Here is a 26,643-nt window from a genome sequence, read left to right on the forward strand (position 1 = left end):
CATTTTAAAGTTCTTTTTATTCTTGTAACAAATTACATTTTTTTGCATTACACTTATATAGAGAAACTTAATGACAATTTGTTTGATATTACAATATGATGTTTTTTTTTTTCATCTAACATTAAGGCTTGTTTTTCGTGCTAATTGCTCGCGTTGTATGCATAAAACACGGATTAATTTATTTTTCAAGGCATATAAGTTTCAAATTGAAGGCAATAATATAGAAGCTCCCATAAAAAGCTCTTTTCCAAAGTTGTATTCCATACAATAAAATACAGAATTCATGTAAACCTTCATTTCTTGATCCATTTAGGCCATTTTGAAACTAGAACGTTGCATATTTTTTCTCTTATTTTTTTCAACATTTTGATTTATAGAAAGAGTGTAAGTAAATATTTGAAAATAAAAAAAAATACAAAAAGGAACAGAGACAGTTAATGGTGACATAAGTTATTTAACAATTTATCTATTGACAGTTAATTTGACGAATTGTTTTATTTTTCGTTAAGCATGAATATTTTTGAAATTTTTATTTTAGAAAATTGAATTTTCAAGAAACAAAATTCACAAAATTATTAAATAATTTTTTCCTAATTGTCCAATAATCATCCAAATATAAAGAAGATAGTTTTCTTTTTTTGTAAATTGAATAAGATAAATTTTCTTATTTATTTTGCAAAAACTTTACACAGAAATATGTCAAAGAGTATAAACCTACATATCTATTAACATTCAAGATTTTTTCTTATCTTTAACTTCTTGCTTTTAAAAGCATCTTCCTTCTCTGTTTAACTTTCATTTTCTTTCAAATAAATTTTCAAAGAAAACTTTTAAATTTTTCCAAAGAAAAGTTTTCAAAAAATTTCTAAATTTCCTCAAAATTGAAGCAGAGATAACATTGAAAGATTTTTTCAAGCACTTGTATTCATTGCAAGGTGTTAATTCAAAAAGACTTAAAACTTAGGCAGGGATGTACTCCTATTCTACTCATTGTTCCTCGCGAGTTCCTCGTACTTCCATCATTCACAATTAATTTGTAAAGTTCTTCAAAGTTGTTCAAATGGATGTTTTCAGAAAAAAAAAATTCTCCCTAAAACTTTCTCTAAATTCATTGAAAAATATCTCGAATTTTCTCTCGGAAAATCTTGCATTTCCTCCACATTTTTCTCTTTATCTACAGCACATCCCTTAATATCTGGCATTGAGATTTTTTTGTTCAAAGAAATACAATCTTCCTTAAATTGTGCAGAGCGTGGGAAGATTTTATTTAGAAAAAGGTATTTAAAAGATGGGATTTTCATTAATTTTTTTTTTGTAATCTACTTGCCCCCGCCCAAATTGAGCTTTCCCATGAGATTAGCAGCAGCATTTCCGGCTGAATCTTGTGCCTTGGCGGCTTCTTCATTGACTTTCTTCTCCAGCTCTACACGCTTCTCATCGGCAAACTTATTAGCCTCCTGGAGTTTTTGATCAACAGCATTGCTTGTTGCCTTCATGGCATTATCAATTTCCTGTTCTGCAGTTTTCAAGCCCTGATTAATGGCATCATTGGCTGCCTTTTGTGTCTGCTCGGCCATACTGGCTGCTTGCTTTTTCGTTGCCTCAACTGAGTCTTGGACATTACTGGCAGTTTTCTGGGCAGAACTTGCTGCCTCCTTGGCACGATCTTCAGCTGATTTTGCCACTTTGGAGCCCTCCTCGACGGCTAAGGCAGCTGCCTCTTTGGCTATACCATAAAAAAAGAGATTTGTTAAAACTGCTAAAAGTGGATAATTATGTGCTTCATCTTACCTGTACTTGCTGCCAAATTCTCAGCTTCTACTCTAGTCTTCCCAATGGCATCTCCAGCCTTCCTTGCCTGCTCTTCAACCAAATGCTGAGCCGTGGTGGCTTTCTCTGCTGCCAATGTTTCGGCATCCTTCTTCTTCCTGTCGAACAAGCTGGCTGTCTTCTCGCCAAAGCTCTTCAATGAAGCTGCAAAAAAAACAAGCAATACGCATTAGCCGAAACTCTGCAAATCACCTTGAGTATCAACTAATAAGCCAAAAATTAGCATGTCTCTACGAAGCTTCCTGGAGAGTCGAAAACAGAGAATGACACAATGCAAAAATTTCAGAGAAGAAAATGCAAAATTACGCAGAAAAAACGTGTGAATTCCGTGAAGTCTTCAATAAGAGAATTCTACATGATGTGCGCCATGTTCTGGACATGATTTGTGATGGATTTCTTTTTATTATTATTTATTCTCCACCCACGCTTCTCAGTAGAAAAAAAATCCCATCTGTTTGCTGATCTTTGAACAAGACTGTGATGAAATTTTGAGTGTTTTCTTTTGACGCGCTCATGGGCTACAACTCTCGAGTGGGGGAGCGCCATAGAGTTCTGGCCAGGAGAGAAAAAAATCCACGTGATTGTTGGATGAGGCCTTTGGGGTGTTGACAATAGGTCAACTATTCATGTCAATATTCATTCTAATTAACCTCTTCCCACTCTCTCAGAAATCCCAACAATTTCCCTCCAGATGCTACGTGCGGGAGGTCAATTGAATTTTACCGAAGAATTTCCCTTCACATCTCATTTATTGTTCCTCTCAAATTGCTTCCTTTCGTGTCCACTCAATAGGATTTTATTGGTTTTGATATTATTTTGGTTTCATTTAGTTGTGATTTTTTTGTGATTGAATACGAACTTAAATACCCCATCGTGAAAGTAAGAGATTAATTGGGGTAGAAATATTATTATTTAATTACTTTAGCGAGACAGTGAGTACATATGGATGGGCCGAATTCTGCTTAGTTGTCTTCCAATCTATATTCATCTTAATATATTGTTGCAAAATTGAGATGAATTCTTTAAAAAAAATGTGATGATAATTTCAAAGATTCTACTTTTCTATGGAAAAGAAGTGAAATTTCGAATTATGAATTTCTTAACAATTATTGTAAGTCATTTATCTTAAAATTCTAGTTAACATAACTAAAGAATTTAAGATGGTTATGTGTTTATTGGATACTTCAGTACCTAAAGAATTTAATTAAATTGCCTACTAAACTATAGTAAAAATGGAATAAAACTAAAAATTTTAGTTACTTTCACTAAAAAAATCACAGCTAAATGTAACTTTAGTAGAGATAACTAAAGAGTTTCGTGATTTCAGGCAAGATGACTAAAATTTTCTTTTATAATTACTAAATTTTTTAGTATATATTCCATTACCACAGAGACTCATAGTAGCAGTTTAGTAAAATTTTAAATTACAGTGTAAGTACACTCAATCAACCGTTTTGAGAACATAAGACAAAAAAGGGTAAAAAAAAACTCTTAAGGCCTCACGGACAAATATTCCTCTTATAATTTTTTAATGCATATTCAGCATTTTCAATCCGTCATTATAATGATTTGAAGAATGCCAACACGATACCGCGACCAAAGACAGTGTGACTGAGAACTTCAAGAAGATCGGACAACAGCGTTTAATCAAAAGTATTGTGAAAGTGAGTTATTTTACACAAGTTACCATTATTCTAATTTGTTGAAAATGGCCAATCGAAATGATCCACAAACAGAAGAGTCCAAAGACTTAACATGGGCAATGGAAGTAAGTGTGGAATTTGCAAATTCTCCTATCATTGCCGACGAACTGTTATCGTGGGCTGAGCTTTTCCGGTATCAACCCAACCCAAGAAGGAAGCAAGGACAAAATAAACCAATGGGGCCCAAAAGGGGTCAACAGACACCACAACGCTTCCCCAACCAATCCCAGGCTCAAGAATCACCGAAAAAGTCCCAGCCTCCTGCAAAGGAATATCCAACGACCAGTCGCACTGCCTCTGCAGTTCAATGCGGTCAGTCCGAAGATCTTCATCGAGAGACGCCTGTTGCGGCAAAAGGGGCACCAAGGAAGGATCAGCACCAGCCACAACTCCCCAAATAAATTGAAGTATGAAGTGTCCGAGGAAGCATCCATTCCATTCTTACTTCATGAACGTAACAATTTTGTAGTCTTTGTGTAATGCATTGTATGTAGAAGACGAAACTAAATAAAAATTCTTTTAATTTTGTGAGAAAAAATATAGGGAGCAATTTTGGACAAAATAAAAGACAAAATATTTTGAAAATACAAAATATTTTGACATTAAATGTAATTTTGCACAAAATTTTTCTCTAAAACTTTTGTCAATCTCTCCACAAAAGAAATTTTTGCAATTTCAGGTACAATAAAAGGTGAAATATTTTGAAAAACTGAAAAATTTTGACGTTTAATGCAATTTTAGACAAAATACAAAAGATTTTTTGTGTCAATCTTTTGACAATCTTGTGAGAACGTCTCCACAAAAGATTTTTATAGGAGAATTGTAATTTTGCACAAAATAATTTATACATCATACAAGAAATATTCTGTGTTTTACAAGCATCTTGTCGTGGTGCTTTTGTAAAATCAAAATCTTTTGTCAAACTGGTGTTTACGCGTTGCATTTTTTAGAAGTTTTCTATCATGTTTCTTGAAATAGCAATGGACAATAATGCAATTTCGGTTAATTGAGAAGCTTTGTGCAAAGGGAATTTGTGGAATGATATGAAATTCAGCAAATTTAGCTGTGTCCATTTTCCCTTTTCGCGGTGTTGGGCAAAAATGTTATGGAGAATTTCTGTGTCTTTCTGGCAAAAATTTGGGAGATCGCTGACAAGTTCTAACCCTATATAATCAAGATTTTGGGTCAGAGATCCCTTCCCTATGTTCTCGATGCGAGTTTTTATGTGCAAAAACGAAATATGTAGGGCTAATTAATGCAATAAAATATGAGTCAATCAATTCATGTAAAACTATCATATCAGAGTGACTAATTAACATTTTCTTGGTGTAATGAAAATCAAACTGATGAGCTAAAAGTCAGATGGTTTTTTGGTCTTCCCAACATCCTTGGGGTACCTAATAGACTACACGCATGCTTGACTTGAATTTCCCTAAAAATTGATTCAGTTCAGATTGTTCAATTGCCCCAATCGTAAACATAACCTAATAGGAATGTTATCTTCTTCTTATTTTTTCCATCTGTAAACTCTCCACTCGATAGAAAAACACGGAAAAACACGTCACAAAAGGCGACAAAAAATCTCCCAAAAGATATTTTATTCAAAATTGCTCTTCATAAAATGTCTTTTGTAGACTTCACAAAAGACAAAATATATTTTATTTTGTCCAAAATTGCTCCCATAATTTTTTTTAATATTGTTGCGGATTTTTAATTTCGGATTTATTTGTCGGTTGGGATTACAATGAGGTGCTGCTACTTTAGGCTGCTTTATCCTCCGCAACGGGCGCCGCTCGATGGAAGTCTTTGGATTTGCTGAGTGAGGGAGGCAATCCTGGGCTTCTTCCCCAGTCTAGGGTTCGATTGCCGCGTTGTTCTACTATTGCTCTTCGGGGGCTGCTTGTAGTTGGCCGGCGGAAGTATTTCCTCGCCGTGTTGGTTCCCAGCAGGCTTCCTAACGTCTACCCGGAATGGATGTCGGATCAGGTGTAGCTTTGCCACCTGGTACCGTATGGGGTGTAGCAGTGATAAGTGGGAGAATCGTCCTCTCGACCACTTAGTAAGGATTGGCAGGAGGGAGAATCGTCCTCTCGACCTCCTGAAGTAAAGATGGGCAGGAGTCCTCTCGACTGCCTGACCCAGTGCAGTGACAGGTGGGAGAATCGTCCTCTCGACCGCCTGGTAAATGATGAGTAGGAGGGAGAATCGTCCTCTCGACCTCCTGAAGTGATGGGCAGGAGTCCTCTCGACTGCCTGGGTTCCACTCACTTGTTGAATCCCAATACCGCACCGTCGTGGAGCGTAGCTATCGCTCTCGGATGGGGTATTCAGTTAGGATGTTGGGAGATTTTCTATCTCCCAAAGTTTGGCTACTTTTTTTAGCCAAGTATTCACTGCACTAGGGAAATTTTCTATTTCCCAACATTGGCTATTACTTCAGCCAATGTTCACTGCACTATTCACTAAGAGATTCTGGGATCTCTAATTCACTGCTGAAGATCACTGCTGCTTAAAAGTCACTATTGCACTTCTTAAAGTTTACTGCTGCTCAGTGGTGGTCACTGAGCTCTTTTATAATGCGGGAAACCCTTTCTTCATCCGTGTCTCACCACCGAATTTCTAATTCGTGGAATTGAGATGAATTAGGTCACATTCTTTTACCATAAAAGGTAACAATTTTGTGATATGCCCTTATATGGTGTGCAAGTTTAGGAGTTTTTTCCTCTCACATTCATCTATTCCCTTATATGGTGCGAAAGTTTAGGAATTTCTTCTCCTCACATTCGTTTATGTCCTTATAAGGTGCGAAAGTGAGAATTTACCCCTTTCATCGATCACCGTCGATCATAAAGCACATGTTTTATGTACTAAAACACCTGTTTCAGGTGATTTCATCTAGGGGATGATCTATGCTATTAGAAAGCGCAACTTTCACTAAGAAGTTGTGCTTTTCGTCGATCTTGTCCTAAGACACAATTTCTCCCTTGAAGGGCTGGAGGGCTTTTGGTTTTTGCCTTCCTTCTGGCGCGGGCATGGAAATTAAGGTTTGGGGAAAAATATGAGAATTTCCAGGCACCGTCGCAACAATATTTTTTTTTTGGATCAAAATTATAATTTCTCAGTTAAACTCTTTTGGAAAATGTTTAACAAAACCTCATTAAGGACGATTACTTCGAAGGACAGATAAAACGTTTCTTGTAAGATAAAATAGAATTAGAAATAGAATTTTCTGTATGAAAACTCTCAATAAAAACTTATATAGATTTTAACCCCTTCACGTCCCCATGAAACATATAAACTATAAACATTAAAATACGATATTTATTTTCTTGCAGCTCTCAAAAGATATTTTTCCCTTAAAAGATTTTCTTTGGCCTCTTCTGTATAAAATTAAACATTCATTCTAAATAAGAAAAGTAACTTAAATGATTTAATTGATGACTTAAATTATTTAATTTCCAGAAAATAAAATGTTTGATGGGTCAGCGTATGACCCAATGAACGCGAAAGGGTTAAACTCAAAATTCATCCCACATTGCCATCCTGCTTTTAAGATATCTAAGTATTGTTTAAAATATATCTGTTTAGAAACGCTGTCAATATTTTAAGCAATATCAGCAATTTCTTGACTTTTGGTTTAAATAAGTAAGCACTTTCCGTTATAAATATCGTGCACTGAAAACACATGCAAAATTTATTTTAAATTCCTTTCATATCAATACTATCATTTTTTTTAAACAATAATTCAGTATTAATTGTCATGAGAGTATGAGAAAATAAATCATAAAGCGAGATATTTGAGATGAGTGAGGTTTTTTTTTTAATTTCATTGCATTTCAAAACAAAACGACGGAAAATCTCATAAACAAATATGGGAAAATGCAGTAAAAATCGAGAGAGGAAAATGGAAAAACACGCGGTGGAGAAAAAAAGAACAGATAGTGCTACAAAGTGTCACAAAGAATTTTATTTATGCAAAATTAATGTGCGCGATTGCGTTGAATCATTCATTGCGATGGTTGTTGGTTGAGAAATCGTCAATGCAAAAGAAGCTCAATAAAAATGTTGAATAAGTTAGTAAAGTGAGTGATTTATATTCATAAAAATTAAATAATTTATGCAAGAGAGCAAAGCTATTGTACTTCAAAATGAATTAGTCTTCTTCCACGTGAGATTTTTCCCCACAGATAGCACCACAATAATTTTTTTTAAATGTTTAATGTATTAGTCAATAAATTTTAAGGGATCTGATATTTTTTCCTAAATAAAAATTAAAGTAAAAATTGTGCCAGGATGCGGAAGTTCTGAAATGAGATTTATCGAATATTGTGATCATTTTTTTTTTGATGAGCAAATAGAAAAAAAATCGAATCAAATCCTACAAAAATGAGTTTATTGAGCTCATATGGATTACATTATAAATAAAATTAAAATTCACCAGATTCATTAGGCATTAGCAACGAAGGAAAATCTGCATTTTCATCATTTTTTTACCACAAATTCAACAATAATTTGCAAAATTTGCACTTGATGTGCATTTATTAATAAAGCATCATATGACCATAATTCACAAAGTAAATTAACTTATATTCAAATAACATTCGCGACAATTTGTCGTGAGAAAATTGCCACAAACGATCAATTGCGGTGCCCAAATGGGCAGAATTCTCTGGGTCTCTCTCGAGAGAGACACGGTTGAGAAACGAAAGTGCGCAGAAGTTTTATCCAACCCTGCATTCTGTGAGAGATTCTACGCGGTAACCTTGACTGAATCGTGATGACATCACAAATGGAATAAAATATGTATAAAAAAAACTCCACACATTGAACATCTCAATCCAACCATTCCCTGCAGCGATCATCCATCGACACCTTTTTTAGGATTTTTTCTTTTTTATATAGGCGCCTAAATTTTCCACGAAAACCACGTGGAGAGATTTTTTTTTATTAAACACTTTTGGGAGGAAATCTCATGGGAAATGGCCTGAATCGGGGTCACTATGTGGGATTTTTTTTTTTGAAAAGTATTTTCTGTGCAGATCATTGGGTTTTGTGTCGCACACTGTTGAGTGCGTGAGTACCCAAAACGCGGGCACTTCCATTACAAAAAAAAGAATAAAGTGCTAAATGAAGAAAAAATGTGCATCTGCGTCGCAAAAATTCTAAATCTAAACAATGAATTCAGTGAATTCTAATAAAGGAAAGAAGAAACTAAAATTCTACAGGGAGTGGGGAATTTAGAGGAGAAATGAAATACTCACACTTTGAGCTGTCTGCATTGAAAGAGAGAATGAGAAATATTTGTATAAGAAATAAAGAAAATTACTAAGACGAAAGGAATTTCAAGCAAAATCAATTTTTCTGCAGGCGCAGGATATTCATGTCCTTGGCAGCAGCGGGTTCTTCTTTCGCAATGACACACATCCACTAATGTGGGGTGGAAAATCAATATAAAAGAGCCACCCCCGGCAGCAATTTTTCCTTCACCCCACCAACCCCAAACTACTCACAAAATCCATCTTGAGGTAGGTCCTCCACCCACGCATTTGCAAACTTACCTCCCAGTCCACTGAACATTTTTCCCCGCACAGATGTTTCCTCCTAAATATGAATTGTAATCCAAAAGATGCAGGCACACACCCAGATTTTCTTTTTCTTTTTCTTTTCTTTTATAAAACCTCACAAAACTTGTTCGCTATGCTCCAGAGGAGTGTGGGATAGTGTGGTGTTTCAAATAGAAGAGACTGCTGCTTCAATCGCACCGGACAAAGTGAAACTGATTCGTTGCCTCCGTGAGAAGACGCCGAAGTGGACGAGAGAGAAGCATTTCCGAGACACGAGCGCGTCGCGGTAGTGGGGCGTCTTCGCAGCCGGCGGACATGTGGCGCAACAGCCGGCCAACACCCACCACTCTGGAGAATCCTCGATCGTGGCTGAGAAAAAAAAATTATTCCTGGCAAATTCCACTCGTAAAACTCCTCTCATGCAAACTCAGAGGGAGAGACATGGTGAAGTCAGAGGGAAAATATGCTAGGCACTCACGAAATTTCCACACAAGTCATTTGGATATTTTTAGGCACAGAATGCTTCTCATCCTCTCCGCCACTTGAGCGCCCCGAGGAAATAATCTATTGAACATCAAAAGGAGTGCACGGACAGCAGGAAAACATCAGGACAACATTTTGAGAAATAATAAAAATTCGTATGGGCTGGAGTCATATATAGAAGCAGCTTAGTCAAAAGAAATTCGTGATATAGGGGGCTTATGAAATATTTAACGTGAGGGCAATCAACCCATAGAAGGTTAATAAAATGAACAAATATTTTAAAATATTTAGGGATCTTAGGGACTTATTACTGAAGTTATATTTTTTTACAGGGTCGTAGCTTGAAATCAATTCGGATAAAGAAAACGACTAAGCCAACTAAGAAACCGAAGCTTATGAAAATTAAAATTCAAATTTGAAAATTTTCATGCATTCGCACATTCCTTTTCTAACGTTTGATATTTGTCTTTCTAACGTTTCGTATCTAAAGTTTCACATTTCTCTTCAAACGCTGACGTTTATTCAAAATTTTGCAACTGTTTTATAAACGTTTGATCTTTGCAAAATTTGACATTTTCTTTCTAACGCTTCTTCATTTATTGACATGTTTCAAACTTTTTTTTATCTATCTTTGTTTCTCTGAATAATATTAACATTTCTAGCATTTCACGCTTCTTTTCTAAATGTTGCCATCTTTTCTAACATTTGATGTTTCTTTTCTAACGTTTTTAAAGTTTGACATTTATTTTAATATTCGTATGTTTCTTCATATGGAGTCCAGTTATTACCTGGACTGGTTATACGACAAAAGTAGCGACAAGCGATGATTTCTTTCCTAACGTTTGACGTTTTCTTCTACGTTTGAATATTCATTTTGAAATTCTTCGTTTTTTTTTTTGAAAATATTTTTTTGAAAACTGTAAACGAACCCCTAACTGACAGAATTTTTAGGGTTTTAGACACCAAAATCCATGCACGTTATTATTTTTTTTAGAGAGATAGAGAGTGTAAAATGAAATGTTAAAAAGGCTCAAAAGCAACAAAAAAATAACACCCACCAGTCATATTGAGAAAGTGTTTCAATTTACACTCAATTTGTATAGTAATTTGAACGTTTAAATTGCTTTCAATGTGAGGTATTTTAGAAGATAATTAGTGGCGTCAATATGTGATGTCAACTTGGAAGAATTTGCACACTGTAATGTGATTAGAATCGTGCAATGGTGAGAAGAATTGAGAAGAATTCTCTCATGAGCTACGATGTCATACCTGCTTTAATGTTCAATTTAGGAAAATTTAAAAAAAAATCCATTTTCTTTGCAATCCTGAATTTGATGAGAAATCTGGTGCCCTAAAATTGACTCTGGCATCAATTATTGCGTGAATCAAGCAATGAGTATAGGCCAAACTTTTTGGACTGTGGAACACATAAAATCAATTAGCATGAAAATGAGTAATTGCTGAGAGAAATTTCAGAAGCTTCACAACCACCAATAAAGCCACTTTGAGGAGCTTTCTTGAATAAAAAAAAATTAAAAGAATAGCGTTGTGGCGCTCGTCGGAGGTACCCGAAAATCGAATTCCCTGTCGCAATTCGATTGGAATTGTGCCAAGAAGCTGAAATTCATGGCTTTGGCGTCACACACCAGTTGAAAATTGCGCGCGCGTGCCTTTTCCGCGTTCTTCCCGCAAATAAAAAAAAACATGGGACACTTTTTGGTGGCCAAGGGAGTAGACAATGTTGGTGGGGAAGACGGGAGAGAGGGTGAAACATGAAAAAAAAACAAAGAATTCGCTTACCACCTGTCGAAGCACACGCACAATTTTCTTGCGTGATCGGAAAATGCATTCAGACGCCTAATATGCCTCTTTTTTTGCGAAGGGGTGCGATGTTGCTTGATCGATGGCACGCAGCCGCGATGGGTTCTTAACTTCTATCCTTGCAGGAGTCCACGAATCAGTCGACACGGTTGTTTCACAAACAAGAGTTCAAAGTCTGTGCTTTGTCTGAAAAAAATTAAGAAGAAAAAGAAATTTAATTAAAAATTTAGTTAATGTTGATTATGTAAAAATTCCCTTTATCAAGAAATTAATGAAAATAATGAAAAAAAATTATTTAAAGTGAAATTATTAATTTTAGTGCTTGCAAAAAGGAACTTTATTGTTTGAGAGGGTGAATTTGGTCAATTTTCCTGTTGAAGATGATTAATTTGTGGACCAGCATTACCCCAAATCGTAGATTTTCCAGAGAATTTTCCACACCAAAACGATGGAATTGAGTCTCCATGGATCACAAGTAAAATCAATATTCTTGCAACACCTTACAAATTAAATAATTTAATAGCTTTGACCCATAAAAAGTAAATAAAAATCGGGAAGTAACGCTTTGTTTTGGACACACAGATCAGCCTAGCAACGCGCCAGAAGCCACCCACACCCACAGTTAACTATCCACGACCGAATTCTGCGCACTCCGGCACCTGCCACATAGCCGGGCCACGTGCCGGGAGTCGCCCCCACTCAGCTGACAACGCGCGATTCCTCACGAAATTCAAGAATCGCATCAGGGTAACAACAGCCGACGGTTTTGCTGAGCCAAAGGAACCAATCAAGGTGTGGCAGAAATTTTCACGTAAAATATCCTTTAAAGAATTGTTTAAAAAAAATCATTTTTCTTTCGTTTCAATAGCTCCCACCAAATCAAAAAAGACCCTCCTCTTCGAATATTCTCAAACTTCTGCTAAGGGAACCAATTACACGCTCCTGGACCGCTCCGGAAGACACCAAAAGTACCACAGAAGTACAACAGGAGGAAAATAATCATTCAACTGGAACGCCCATGGGCAGTGATGGTGTAACGGATGAAGAGAGTAGCATAGAGGAAGAGATTGAGAAGGAAGATAAATCTCCAGAAGGTGATACACAGCCACCAGCACAGAGAACCACCATCCCACCGACAACACTCGATCTCAAGCAAAAAGCCTGGCCAGAAATTCCCGGAAGTGGAAGTGACAAGTCCACGGAGAGAATTGATCTACCCGGGAGGGTATCTTTCAGTTCAGCTGATGTTAACGAGGAGGACGTGAGTGAGGCGGATGAGAGTGAAACGTCCAGAGAAGCAAAGAAAGCTTCCAAGAAGGTTGTTCACTTTGACGATGAACCAATAGTAAATGCAGAAAAGGAAGCAATGGATTCATCATCTGACAAAATAATTGAGGATTACCGCAAGGAGATTGCAAATATCAATCGAAGGCATGAGTGGGAGAGAAAATTGGCTGAAGGTGATTCATCTGGGACGGATATCTTCGAACGGGATTATCTACTGGAGAAGGAGACACCGCCAGAAGGTTTAGAAATAACCCCGAGAAATATAATTGGTAGTACTTCTGTTATGGAGCAATATTTTGAGGCAATGCAAGCTCCAGAAATTCCCGGAGCAGCCCTTCAAGGACTCAAAATTACAGAGGTAACAAAATGGGACAACTTCAGTGATTTCCCGCCAAAATTGCGTGATAAATCCAATGAGATCATCTCAAACTACTTGAGAATCTCATCCAGTGATCAATCAGATGGACCACCACCACCAACACGTCGTCCAGCTTCCTCAACGCGTCGCGGTAAGGTTATCCGTGAGCAACGCAAGAGTAAATCAGCGCTGAGTACAAAGCCACCGCCGAAGCCCAAAATACCCGAAAAAGCACCCCTGAAACGCTCAAAATCCATCCCAATTCTCCGGGATGGGGAAAATGCAGCCCTGGATGAATTTCATATTGACAAAGTTGAATCCTGGATGTCCATTCATGATGATGCCTATGGCAAAAAGATCTCCTTTGCCGAATACACGCGAGATTGGCGAGATACACCATCTTCGAAAACTGATGATGAAGGAAATTTCAGCCTTGAGGAGCCTGGAGATAGTTTCAGCACGGAGTCCACCTACGATGAAATTGTATCCATCATAAAGGAGATTGATGCTGATAAACGAAAACCCCGGAATACACTGAAAGACCTCAAATCAGATGTTGAATTCAAGCTTGCAACATGTAGTGCTGCTCCCACTGTAAATGATCAAGTGAGTCCTTCAGGTATTCATTTAATTTACATTTCAAATCTGATCTCATTGAATCCCTTTAATTCCAGGAAAATGGCAGTAAAATCCAAGAGATCCTCAACTATTTAGATTCAGTCGATTCCAGCTGCGAGAAGGCCCTAAAGCGTGCTCAAACCTTCCTAAATGAAACAGACACAACGGAATTGGAACTCATCACAGAACCAGATGTGGTGGAAAATGTACCAAAGATATCAGACTTACTAATTCTCCCAAATCATCAGCTAGCTCGGCGTGTTGTGGCACTGTCACTGCGTGCCAATGAGCTGGCGAATGCCCTACAATTGTCCAAGGAGCACGTAGCTGGGGTAAGAGCAGAAAAAGCCAAAGCCATTCGTGCCGAGAAGCAGGCAAGCGCCACAAAGCTAACAGAGCAGAAGAGACACTTTGAGGGTATTGTGGCACGGCATCAGACATTCATTGAACAATTGCTGCGTGATAAGTCGAACCTGTGTGAAAAGGTGGGCAGTATAACACGTCGTATGGATAGCCAGAATCAAGCGTGGGAGCACAAGTTGGAAACGGAAATATCACGCACGAGAGAAACCATGTCAGCTGGAGAGAAAATTCGCAAGGAGCGTTGGGTGAAGGAGAACACAAAGAAGATTAAGGAGCTAACGGTTAAGGGACTTGAAGGAGAAATTGCTCGACTTACGCAGAGTCATCAGGATGAACTGGCTGAGCTTCGTCGGCAGCATCAGCAGGAACTCCTGGCTGCCATTGAGGAGACACGACAGAAGCACGAAACGGTGGAGAAAGCCATACGGGAGTCATATGCTGAGGATCGTGAGGCTGTCATTGAGAAGGAGCGCATAGCAATTAGGGAACGGTATGAGCGTCAATTGGCAATGGAGCATAAATCCTTTGAAGAGCAGAAAGCAAAATTGCTGCTGGATTTTGCAGCGGAAAAAGAGAGACTCCTAGTGGAAATGCGTGAAAAGGATGCTGAAGCAGAACAACGACGGGAAACTATAATCAGAGAGAGATCTGATATGATAGATCAGGTAAGACTATTTATTTGAATTCCTTATTTAGAGCTAACGAGAGGATTGTTGCTGACGGCAGTGGACTGTAGTTTCCACAATCAATTTATTTCCGGGATAAATGTCGTGAACCGGGGGGAACGCAGGGGAATTAAAGTGCTATAAAATATTACATATAAACTAACTAGAGGCTATTCTTTCATTGCTAACCTATCAATCTCTCACCTATTGCCCGTCCGGGCTTCTTTATATTTCCCTATTGTCCTTCAAAATCCCTCTATTTTCTCGAATAATTCCTCCTAAAAGGCAACCATTTTCATAAATCATCTAGTTATATTCCACATGTTTTATCTGAGCGATATTTGTCGGATTCTACTCACGGGAATTGACGTCTTCTGCTTAATCTTCGACCTAAAATTCATTCTATTAGTATTCATCTTCCTTTCCATACAATTTTCTTCTACCTACTATGTATTTTTCTTTAATAAATCTTAATTTTCTTTCGCCTCAAAACAAACTCGATACTTTTTCACAAAATGTCTTCCTTGAATAACAAACTTCTAAAATTTCCCGCTAGGATCGCTCAGGTCATTTTTTGCTATTTTATTTTAAATTTACGATGATTTCCAACAGGGATCAAGAGAGGAAGTTTAGGACGCTGCCAACAGTTTCACTGATTTCACAAAAAATGTAATAATTCTATGTTTCTCCTCGATTTAAGCTCCGATTTAGCAGGAAGGAGATTCAAAGGACCATTATAAATCACATTTCAATGATCCTTCTTCTTCACAATTTTCCAAATAGGTTCGTAGGGATCAAAAGGACAAACAAAAGATCCTGGAGGAGCAACACCAAGCTGAACTCTCATCGCTTCGTGATCAGTTTGAGCGTGATTTTACAATTTGGAAGCGTGAGCACGAGAGTGCCCTGAAACTCCGTGAAGCTGAGCGTGAAAATGCCATTCGGCAGCAATGTAGGCAAGATCGTGATCGTCAAATTGATGCGATTGTTGCGAAAATTGATGCGGAATCACTGAAAACGCAGCAAGAGCACGAAGTGAAGGTTGGACGGTTAAAGGAAAAGTACGAGACGGAAATGAAGGAGCTCGAACGATCGGAAACAAGTGCTCGGGAGAAGTATCTCGAAACACGCCATCGCCTAGCTGAGTGCGAGGCAACAATTCAGAATCTTCAGGCAACACTCAAGCAAACGGACATTGAGTTGGTGCACTGCCGGAAGATGCGCGATGACTGTATGGCTGAGAAGGAGAAAATGAAAGGGATGGTGCGTGAGGAAGTTGCCCAGGAGGCGAAGGTGCTGCAAAAGGAGCGTGATGCGGAAATACAGAGAATCTATGCGAGGGTACAGCAGTCCATTGAGAAGAAAGATACAACAATTGAGGTGCTGCAGAAGGAGAATGTGGCCCTCAAAGAGCGTGCACTGAAATTGGAGGCAATTGTACGACAACAGCGTAAGGATTATTGCACGAAGTAAGATCAAGGCTGAGCAATGATCCCTTTTTTTGGTGTTTTTTTTTTCATGTAATCTTTATGGGTGAGGAAATAAAATTTATATGTAGTAGAATATGCTATCAAAGCATCGTGGCCTTCAACTTTCCCGCCTTGGCGCTAATACGGCTGGAGCAGAAAGTCGCGGAAAAATGTATACGCAAAGACTAAGCTCATTAGCATGCCGCACGATTGACTCGAAGAATCAAAACTTGAGACCTCGCTGTGAGTAATATTCGCTGGAACTCCCTCCCAAGTGGTGACCAGCAGTGATTCAGACACATGCTCATAATGGAGAATTTCCTATAAATACTAGTAAGGTACACGCGGCTGACTCATTCATGCAAAACCACTCAAAGCGCGCGCGTTCCCTGAAATAAGCGAGGCCGGCATTTTTCTTAAAAATCTTTTTTTATACCTTTTTTTTGTTTCTGGAAAAATCATAAAACCTACAAAGGCCCAGTGATAAGATAATCAAGCAGTTGGGAGTGAGAAAAATTGTGCGTCAAGGTATAAAAAAGTGGCAGTTGATCGATACACCTGCTAGTGAGTTGTTGGACTTTTAGTTTTGTGCAAAAATTTCCTGTGTGCGCGCGTGAAAATGACCCCACCGGAAATTATGTGTCCAACCCCACCTCCACCACCACCCCCACTATTAGCCACCCAACCCTCTGCCAATGGACACGGGGATATCACCCTCGGAAGGGCGGAACTCATGCAGGCCATCCGCAATGGAACAAACCTAAAGACAACACCCAAGGTTAGTTCATTCTTCTCCAAGGAGTCAGGAATTTAATCAATATTACGCGATAAGAAAATCAATTGTTGAAATTATCTAAGTCTTGAGGAATTTTCGGTAAGAGTAGCAAAGAAAATTTGAAAATCTTGCCAAAAAAACAAGCGGTTTGATGTAATAATTTATCGAGCAATCATTCCACCGAATGAGGTGGAATTTAATAAATTATTAGATAAACTCTTACTTATCTAGAAACATGCCTAATACCTGATAGTGTCATTCTCATTAGACTGCTTAATTGTAGTGTAGAGTGGAACAGATTTGTTGCACTGGGTTAAACAAACCCCAATCAAACCGGAAAAAGTGTTTAAATGCATTTTTGTTTACAAAAAAAATCTTTAGGATCAATAGAGGAAGCAAAGGGTTAATAACGTCAGACAAATGAAAGGTTTAGAAAAATTTTAAATCTCCTATTTTCTAACGATAAGTGCATATATCTGTCAAAGTAGCCAATGAGAACGCGTTTTGCTAAAGTTAATCAACCCAATTGGCCAATCAAAGAGCGCAATCTTCTTCTTCTTCATTCATATTTCATTTGAAGTTGTAGATTTTTAAATAAAATTCCATACAAAGGCGGTGCTTCCCTGAAAGCTTAATTTGAATCAGCAAGACAGTTTTGATCGATCTTATTTGGAAATATGATATTTTGAGTGTTTTGAGCTATTCTTTAACCCTTTGTTTAGCATTACTAACCCCAGTCTTCTCTATAAATACATATAATATAAATCTACATAATAAATAAATAGACGAGAGGTAGTAAATTGAAAACTAAGACTCCTCTCTGTCTGGTTGTCTGGCCTTAAAAACAAACTCTAAAAAATATCTACGACTGTTTGTTTACGATGAGCTGAATCATTTTATTTGAATTTAAAAAAAAATTCAAAGAAGTATGAGTCATTTTCCAATAACAATAAATCAAAAAGGCATATTACAAAATAGTTATAAATTGCATAGACTTCCAATTAATCTTGAAACCATAAGAATATTTGTTTGATTAATTAGAATTCACGCGAAATCAGCACAAGATTAATTTCTCATTAATTTCTTTGACTATTTATTCTTCTGAGATTTTTTAAGTCTTTTGATAAGTTTCCAATTAATATTTTAGCTGTGTTTCTTTCAGACACAGCTTTTGTGTACCGAGCAAAATCGAAAGTCGTCAGATCGGGCTCAAACTTGGGATGAGCACGAATTAGGGTCCCCACATTCCAAAAAACGTATGCGCCAAAAAATTTTTTTTCCGGCCGGCCGGCCGTCCGTCCGGCCGGATTATAAACTTAAATTGCAAGAGAACGGTGATAGATAGAGACTTGCGGTAAACGGCAAAGTTTAAATATCGACCTGAAGAAATCCGATTATGAGGTCAAATCCACCCCCCCACCCCCCCGTCCGCCATTTTGAATAACCTCAAAATTTTGTTTTCGCTATATCTCAGCCGCTATTATAGCTAGAGGTCTGAAATTTTGATATGTTGTAGGGCCCATCAAGAGCTTTCCAACGATACCTCATTTTCGAAAATCGGTCAAGCCGTTTAGTCAATATGGCCGCCACAATTTTTCATCGAAAATCGACCATAACTCGAAAACGGCTTGACCGATTTTGATCAACCCGGGGTCAAATGAAAGATCTCAACAAACCCTACAACTCTCTAGAACATCCGAAGTTTCAAAAGTGACCGCTAGGGGGCCAAAAATCAAAAACAAAATTTTCGATGAGTTTTCGATGAATATCTCGAAAACGACGACATAAATTTTTTTTATTTTTTGATATGTTGTAGCTGACCATATTATCTAGCTTCATGCAAAAATGAAGAAAATCTATGGATCCGTTCTCGAGATATAGCCTTCCAAAGTTGGCATGTCATATCTCGGGTTCTGCAAGTCCGATCTTGATCAACTCAAGCGCAAATGAAAGGTTTCGAGAAACCCTACAAATGTCTAGAACATTGCAACTTCGAGAAATGACCGCAAGAGGCGCTAAAATCGAAAACAAAGTTTTCGAAAATTTCGAACTCGAATTTTTCGAAAATGGCGACATAAATTTTTTTCATTTTTCGATATGTTATAGCTGACTTCAAGACCTTTCAAACAAAAAAAAAATCATGAAAATCTATGGATCCGTTCTCGAGATATGGCCTTCCAAACATTTCTTAGGGTATGACTTTTCAACTTTTCCCGACTTTGCGCGTATTTAAATTAATTCGCGTTCTAGTTTGCTCTCACAAAATTGGTACACTGAAAGAAACACAGCTCCCGTAAGCTTGGTCAGCTTACCAGTACATTTTTTTAATTTTTCCCCCTTTTTTAAATTTCTAGGAAAAATCATTATATACCCAGACTTCCAAAGAAGCATTACAGATAAATGGACACTCTAATGGACATTCACATGAAGGTATGTGTTAGAAGAAAAAAAAACTTAAGAATGTCTGATAAGATGATAAGGAGAATTTTATTGTTTTAGAGCCACAAAAAGTGATAAACGGTATGGATAAGATTCAAAAGGAGCTTAGTGAGCATTTTAGGGCAAAAGAAAACGGAACGTTACCAAGAAAACCACCAGCAATGCAACCAATTGTGAAACGTCTACTCACCGAAAAGCCCACAGAGTCAGCACGGAAGGACGATAGTGAGCGATTGATGTTGAGCCATGGGAAGAGGAATTTCGTTGTGAAGAAACAAATTCCTGCTACTCCTACCACCAATGGTTGTTCAAGCACCAACACCGCCGCACCTTCCACGGAGAGGCCAGGGAAAAAGAAAGATTTTCCAGTTGCAAATGAAAGTATAACAAAAGTTCAAGAGGATTGCAAACCTGCAGTGGCAGAGAACTCGGCTAAAGCAGTTGACGTTCCCATTTTGGCCAGTACGCAGTGTCCAGATGTCGCCAAGAAGCCAGCAGAAGCACCTGAAATGAATAATAATACGTCAATTAAGGCAGATAAGAAAATCCCAACACCACTCAAACCTCTTCAGATGCCAACGTCACAGCAACAAGTTACAAAATCACCGGATATTACGAAGATCATCAAGACACCCACAACACCCAAAACACCCATGTCACCGCAGTCAAAACTAAAGATCACCCATGGGAAACGAAATTTTACCCTTCCGGGGAGGATAAAGGGCACCAAGGAACATTCGCAGAAGCCAACAGCTGAATTCTTAGCGGTGAAACTGCGTGAGATCCCCAATAGTCCCCTCCAGGAAGCCACACAACAAGTAACAGTGGACAGTCCATGTACGGACACAGTCAATCTTCCACCCTTTAGATCAGCCACCCTTGGGAGAAAACGTGAGGATCCCCCACCAAATCCCATGGTTCCCGCTGCTCCAACGTACGATGCACCCAAATACGACCAGAAGCTCGTTGTTTCCTTCGCCATGGATCTCGCAGCAACACCCAATCGCTACCCGGATCGCGTTAAAGTATCCCCCCCGCGAGCCTCACCGGAAATACCCCAGGAATTGGCTCAGCTGCGTCAGAAAAAATTCACCATCGACCCAAATCGCTTCAGTGTTTATCAAGATTAAGAAATATGTAAATAAAATAAAATGCCATAAGTGGTTTATTGTAGCTTTGTTTTATCATTTTTTTTTAGTTTTTTGTAAATAAATATGAATTTAAAATACAAAATACTAAATTTGATTAAATTGATTCTCAATAGATGGAGTTAAAGTGCAAAAAAAACTCCAACAGGTGGCATTGATTTTTTTCTTATTATCAAAGCCATTAAAAAAAGATATTGAAGGAAATTCATGAATAAAAAACATATTTTGTAAAAAAAAAAAAACAATAAAATTGGTCTCTTGGGAAAGCTGTTAGAATTTACACATTTTTAATGTTGTCATTTTTCTTGGGGTTTTTTTTTTAAATTTGATTTTCCAATGTTGATTACATTTATAGACTAATTATTGAAGTGTAAAAAAATCACTTTTCGCCATTTTAAGTGCGACGCCATCTTGTGATTTTTCGACTTTTCCACAGAACTGTCCAAAAGCACAAAACAAAGAGACTTTGGGAGTACATAACTCCTTCCGGAAGCGTCGGCAGGGAACCCGCTTCTTAATGCAGCAGAATTAAAATAACCATTTCTGGAGCTTTCGACGCAGTTTGCGCGTCTTCCTCACAGCGGTCATTAAAGTCTAATTTTGGCGGATTGCATTAACGCGTATATCTCGCTTAGCGAAATATTGGAGGGCTTTTCGGATTTTTCCTCTACTTTTTCACAATTTTCCTCAAATTTCAGCATTTACAACTCTTTACTGGACGTACTGGATTCTTTTTCTCTTCATAAAGAGAAAAATGTGACTTTTGTTCAGATATTTTTGGCATTTTTCTACTTTTTTCAGCCCCAGAAAGGAAATTCAAAATTCTGTTACATCAGACATTGGTATTTCCTCTTTCATTTGCTTTTTACCCCATCTAAATCCATCCGGTAGATCCTGAGAAAAACCTACCTTTGTGTTTTGAGGAAAATCACAAGATGGCGTCGCACCCAAGATGGCCGAAAGTAATTTTCTTACTCTTTAATAATAAGTCTTTAAATGTAACCAACACTTGAAAAACAAGTTTAAGAAAAACCCCAAGAAAAATAAAAACATTTAATTTCACCAGCTCTCACAAGAGACCCCCCTTAAATTAGGTAATGTAAACCATATGGGATTGCATAATCTCCTTTAATTTAGATAAGCAAAGCTACTAATAAACCACCAAACACTTACTGCTTTTTTGTGATAAGAATTTGAATTTTTATTCCATAAAGATTTTCTCTGTCAGCAAAATTCATTTTTCATTAAACTGTTTCTTATTTTTTTCTTTTCTTTTAGTAAAATCCATTAAAGAGTAATATTTGTTTGTTTCATCTTCTCTACAATTACATCTCATGTCACTAAAAAATAATACAGTTAAAGTTGAATGCAAAAATTCGTCAATCTGAAATTCTACGATGAAGAAAACTAATTCCATTTAATTTTTGCAATAAGGAGCTTTTAGACAAAATTCTCTCGTTTTTTTTGCTTTTAAGTTTGTTAATTCTACAAGGTACACCATATATTTTAAATATTATTCAAATTGTGTGAATGACATTTTTTTTTTATAAATCTCTACAAGTTTAAATTCTCTGAAAATGTTAATAGATTTAATTTTTTTGTTTGTTTTTTTTTATAAATCTTCCAAAAAAAAGTTTTTCAACCAATTTTCTTTATGTCCATGGAATTAATTTTCTTTTCTCTTATCAAGTTATTTCTTATCAGCTTTTCAAGACATTTTTTCATCTGCAATTCTTAATGCTTCCTGTCCTTACATTTTTTTATCTACTCGTAAATATTGATTTTTAATCGCCATTCTACATTCTACTTTCTAAGGAATCACATGCAACATTCTTTTATCTTCACAATTTTCTTCTCCCATTCTATGATTTTTTTTAATCCTTTTTTTTTTTAGACAACTTTGAGGATCAAATTTTTCAACTTTCGCTTGACCTCTCGCCCCATCTTGGCTGCACTGAAATATTACTTTTAAGCATCTCTTTAGGGACATTTTGAATTACAATAAATTGCATAGAATTTTCACCAGAACATTCCAATTTAGATGGATTTTTTTTTTAAAAATGTTTCGAAACATTCATTTACTTTTGAACCAATTTTTTTTAATAAAATATTAAAGATTTTCATGAGTTTTCGTTAAGGGGGGTCTCTTGGGAAAATTGTTAGAATTTACATAATTTTTAATGATGTAAATTTCGGGGTTTTTCTTAAACATGGTTTTCCGATGTAGGTTACATTTGAAGCGTAATTATTGAAGTGTAAGAAAATCACTTTTCGCCATCTTAGGTGCGACGCCATCTTGTGATTTTCCGACTTTTCCATAGAACTGCCCTAAAACACAAAGGTAGGTTTTTCTCAGGATCTACTGGATGGATTTTGATTGGGTAAAAAGCAAATGAAAGAGGAAATACCAATGCAGATTTTGATGTAGCGGAATTTTGAATTTCCTTTCTGGGGCTGAGAAAAGTGGAAAAACGTCAAAAATATCAGAAAAAAGTCACATTTTTCCACTTTTCTCAGCCCCAGAGTGGAAATTCAAAATTCTGGTACATCAAAATCTGCATTGGTATTTCCTCTTTCATTTGCTTTTTACCCCATCAAAATCCATCCAGTAGATCCTGAGAAAAACCTACCTTTGTGTTTTGAGGAAAATCTCAAGATGGCGTCGCATCTAAGATGGCGGAAAGTGATTTTCTTACTCTTCAATAATTGGGCTTCAAATGTAACCAATATTGAAAAACCAAGTTTAAGAAAAACCCCAAGAAAAATAAAAATATTTAATTTCACCAGCTCTCACAAGAGACCCCCCTTAAATACCGAAGAATAAAAGGAGTTTATTCATTATTCTGTGGGAAACCCCCTCCTAAAAAAAAAACAATTGGAAAACGTGTAATATTGCATAGGATCAATGAAGAATTATAAATCGCCACAGACATCCCATTTTACAAAGAAGTCAGCTTGGAAAAAAGCAAATATTTGTCCAAAATTATACACAATGACGTCACTATGTGTGTTTTTTTGACTGTAATTCTCTTTTTACCTCTCAATGCATAAAGCACGGAATTATTCATTTATCGACATAAAATTAGTCGTGAATGTTTCATTCATTAAAAAACATTTAAAAATACTCAGTGGTGACGTCATCGTTAGCGTTTTTGAGCAAATCTTTTTTTTTTGGATTTCCCAGCTGATCATTAATGAAATAGGAATTCTCATTGGCAAATTCATATTCTTTTCTGATTCTCTACAGGAAAATGCTTTGATTCCCAATTGTATGCTCGAATGTAAGTTTAGCTCACATAAAATGAATAAACTCCTTTGGAGTACAAGTTTTTTGTTTAGAAACTCATATTTAATGGATTTTTTTTACGATTTTTATCATTATTTCTGTGTAATTTCCTTAAAAATAAAATAAAACAGAAATAGTCCAGAAAAAAAAATCTCAAATCCATCTAAATCAGTTCAGAGTGATTACTGAAACTTCCTCAGTTTCTTCTACACTTATTTTTTCACAATTTTATTTTCTCTTCCCAACAAACACAGAGAAAGTTATATATGTATTCATTTATTATTATTTTTAATCTTATTTAACAATTAGGTTTATTTTTTATTTTATGCAGAGTAATATCATTTTGTTTTTTTATCTTTTCCTTAAAATTGAGTACAATACTCTCTCTCTCTCTCTTTCTCTCTATAAAATCGTATAATATGAGATTTCCATCCGTTAAAAAAAAAACAAAATATCATGAAAAATAGTTTAAAAAAAATTTGTTGTAATGTCATGAAAAATTTGTGTGTGGGATGGGGCGCAACCCGGAGACAATCAGGTAGGTATGAAGTAAGTAGAAAAGGAGAAAAAATAGTAGAAATCATCTTATCCCATTGAATGGTATGTTATCCATGCAGTAATGGCGTTGTCATAAAATCCCCATTGATGCACGTGGCCAAAGTAAACTCACGTCTTTGTGGCTCTTGGAAGAAATAATCTCATGAGGTGTTAATTGGCAAGTAGTGCAAAAATCAACCAAATTGGCGGAAAATATATGTCAATTGTTCACACAACGAATGGCGAACATTTCACCACGTTGTGCCGTACCTCAAGAGATTTTATTGCGCCACCACGAGAAGAGGAGCAATGGGGAGTACTCCTCCGCATTGAACACCACAGCAATGGAGATCAATTGTATAAGTACCATGCCAAGTATAATGGGAATGTCGAAGAATTGAGCAAAATCAGTGAATCGTGTTGCATGTGATTCGTGATTGATCAAATCATTAACACGGCCATGCCGTGTTAAATTATTTTTAACATTTATTTTACCCACACCCCCGGTGGATTCCTCCAGGAAATCCCCCGTGAGCGTGGCAGAGAGGCTGGCATTGAGATTGGGTGGGAAACAAAGGGAAAAATGATGGACAGGAAGCATTTCCGCCCCAAAGGGGGGCACCCACTGTAACCCTCAGCTCGGGAATTTGCAGTACTGCGCATACGTCAGATCGTAGCTCTGGAAACGACAGTACTGAATGTCACGACGCTGCCACTCGCCAATCTCCTCGGCACGATCCAATTCGCGTGCTGCCGCAAATGCCGGGGAGCTCTTATTGGCAAAGAGCGTCACAATGAACTTACCGGGTTGGAAAGTTTCAATCACCCGGGCAATTAGATCTCCATAGTTTGTGGCAGCCACATTGCTCTCAAAGCTCACATAGGAGAACTCCCTCTCTGGCGTTATGTGGATCGTCATGTAGTATCCCTATTTGTGGGAGAGAAACAAACATTTTATTTAATTTATTTATTTTTTTTTTTGTAATTTTTACAAATCAAATTCTTTCTCTACTTTCCATCACAAAACAAAGGAAAAAATATTTCATGTTATTTTTCTCAAAATTAAATTATTAAAGAATTTAAAATTGGTAAATGTGGGAGCACAACAATTTTATTTTTCCCACGCGGAGTTTCTGTTTAGATTGAATTTTTTTGAAAATTTGGAGAAAAAAAATATTCAAAGCTTTTATAAAGCAGAAATTTTTTTGTTAGAGAGTGGATCTTGAATGTTTGACATTTCTTCTCTGACTTTGACGCTTCTTTTCTAACACTCTGATGTTTTCTTTTTTTTATAAGATTTTACGACTTTTTCTAATTTTATTTTTGACAGGTTTGACATCAATTTATTACGTTAACGTTTACTTTCAAATTTACAATTATACAGCGTTTGACGTTTATTTTAATAAAAACAATTAATTTTGACATTTCTGACTTTGACATTTCTTCTCTAACCCCTGGAGGATTTTGATGGCTAAAGTGGCCAAAGTGGCCAAATCGACTTTTTTCAATCGTCACAGAATTAAAACCTATTGAACACTTGGAGGACTTTACTGGTACTTGCTACCAATTTGAACCAAAAAATCGTCACAGAATAAAATCTATTGGGCCTATCTCGATGAATTTAGCATCTATGTGTAGGGAATTTTAATTACTTTAAGATAGCAGAAAGAAAATCTCGAAAAAAGTCTTTTCTTTGGAAGATAATTGAGGTCAAAGCCAGAATCCAACGCGGAGGATCAAATTGGTAATAACTACCAGTCAAAATCCCATACATTTTAGCCATGGTTTTGAGGTTATGTTTCCCCATATTTCCCAAATAAAGTACTCTTGTTCACTTTTCCTCGGTGAATGTTTAATGATTAAACAGGTAAATAATTATATTTAAGTTTCCCGCCAATTTCCCACTGTTCCCAAATCCCACACCCGTTCCAATACTTTCCGGCGTAAGCCTCTCCCAACCATTTAGCTGATTAAGCATTATATGAAAATGTATAAAATCGATGAAGGTTCAATAAAAATTTCAGAATACATTCTGGAATCGCTGCGGACATTTCCGCAGGTGAGAAAAGAATTGTGTTTTTTATTCAAGTAGGGAATTCGTTGGGCGGCCATAAAAAGCGCCCGGGTTTCCCTGCCAACATCCAGAATCATCTGCGGCGCCTTGCGCTACTGGGTTCTGAGATTCCTCTCGATGAAATTCAACTCTGTTTATTTTTTATGAACAATATCTCTGTTCAGTGAAAATCGTTAATATAGACTAATTTTATTGCCGCAAGTGACTAAAAAGTTACTTGAAG

At 36.9% G+C, this 26,643-nt stretch overlaps 6 protein-coding genes across 8 annotated transcripts in view; 4 read left to right on the plus strand and 2 right to left on the minus strand.

Annotated features, from left to right (window-relative positions):
• On the minus strand, window positions 1–19,681 carry LOC129796236 (treponemal membrane protein B). 2 transcript variants are annotated; one of them, XM_055838020.1, is made up of 4 exons: window positions 19,566–19,681; window positions 11,381–11,587; window positions 1,792–1,974; window positions 1–1,726 (listed from the first exon to the last, which is right to left on the minus strand). In XM_055838020.1, exons 2-4 carry the CDS (start codon window positions 11,427–11,429, stop codon window positions 1,320–1,322), a joined length of 639 nt encoding a protein of 212 aa, XP_055693995.1. In that variant the 5' UTR covers window positions 11,430–11,587; window positions 19,566–19,681; the 3' UTR covers window positions 1–1,319. The 2 variants fall into 2 exon arrangements, with proteins under 2 accessions (XP_055693995.1, XP_055693996.1); XM_055838021.1 differs by lacking the exons at window positions 11,381–11,587; window positions 19,566–19,681 and adding an exon at window positions 9,092–9,463.
• The window catches only part of LOC129796090 (zinc finger protein 431-like), a 382,644-nt gene that overhangs the window by 228,582 nt on the left and 127,419 nt on the right, over window positions 1–26,643 (plus strand). The gene's annotated exons all lie outside the window — the stretch shown is intronic.
• LOC129796188 (luciferin sulfotransferase-like) overlaps window positions 1–26,643 on the plus strand; it is a 220,233-nt gene that overhangs the window by 66,171 nt on the left and 127,419 nt on the right. The window lies entirely within an intron of this gene.
• LOC129796038 (centrosomal protein of 131 kDa) lies at window positions 11,583–16,252 on the plus strand. Its single transcript, XM_055837702.1, has 5 exons — window positions 11,583–11,876; window positions 11,984–12,193; window positions 12,270–13,652; window positions 13,721–14,692; window positions 15,476–16,252. The coding sequence occupies exons 1-5, from the start codon at window positions 11,850–11,852 to the stop codon at window positions 16,163–16,165; spliced, it is 3,282 nt and encodes a 1,093-aa protein (XP_055693677.1). The 5' UTR covers window positions 11,583–11,849; the 3' UTR covers window positions 16,166–16,252.
• Window positions 16,343–24,261, plus strand: LOC129796155 (proteoglycan 4-like). Its single transcript, XM_055837925.1, has 3 exons — window positions 16,343–16,939; window positions 19,291–19,366; window positions 19,436–24,261. The coding sequence occupies exons 1-3, from the start codon at window positions 16,781–16,783 to the stop codon at window positions 20,503–20,505; spliced, it is 1,305 nt and encodes a 434-aa protein (XP_055693900.1). The 5' UTR covers window positions 16,343–16,780; the 3' UTR covers window positions 20,506–24,261.
• LOC129796177 (S-adenosylmethionine decarboxylase proenzyme) overlaps window positions 21,700–26,643 on the minus strand; it is a 21,681-nt gene continuing 16,737 nt past the window's right edge. For both annotated transcript variants that reach the window (XM_055837952.1, XM_055837951.1), the window contains one exon: window positions 21,700–25,274. In XM_055837952.1, coding sequence (XP_055693927.1) covers window positions 24,981–25,274 — 294 coding nt within the window. In that variant the 3' untranslated portion in view covers window positions 21,700–24,980. The remainder of the gene's footprint in view (window positions 25,275–26,643) is intronic.

This window comes from Lutzomyia longipalpis, chromosome 4 (assembly GCF_024334085.1).
Source record: "Lutzomyia longipalpis isolate SR_M1_2022 chromosome 4, ASM2433408v1".
NCBI lineage: Eukaryota > Metazoa > Arthropoda > Insecta > Diptera > Psychodidae > Lutzomyia > Lutzomyia longipalpis.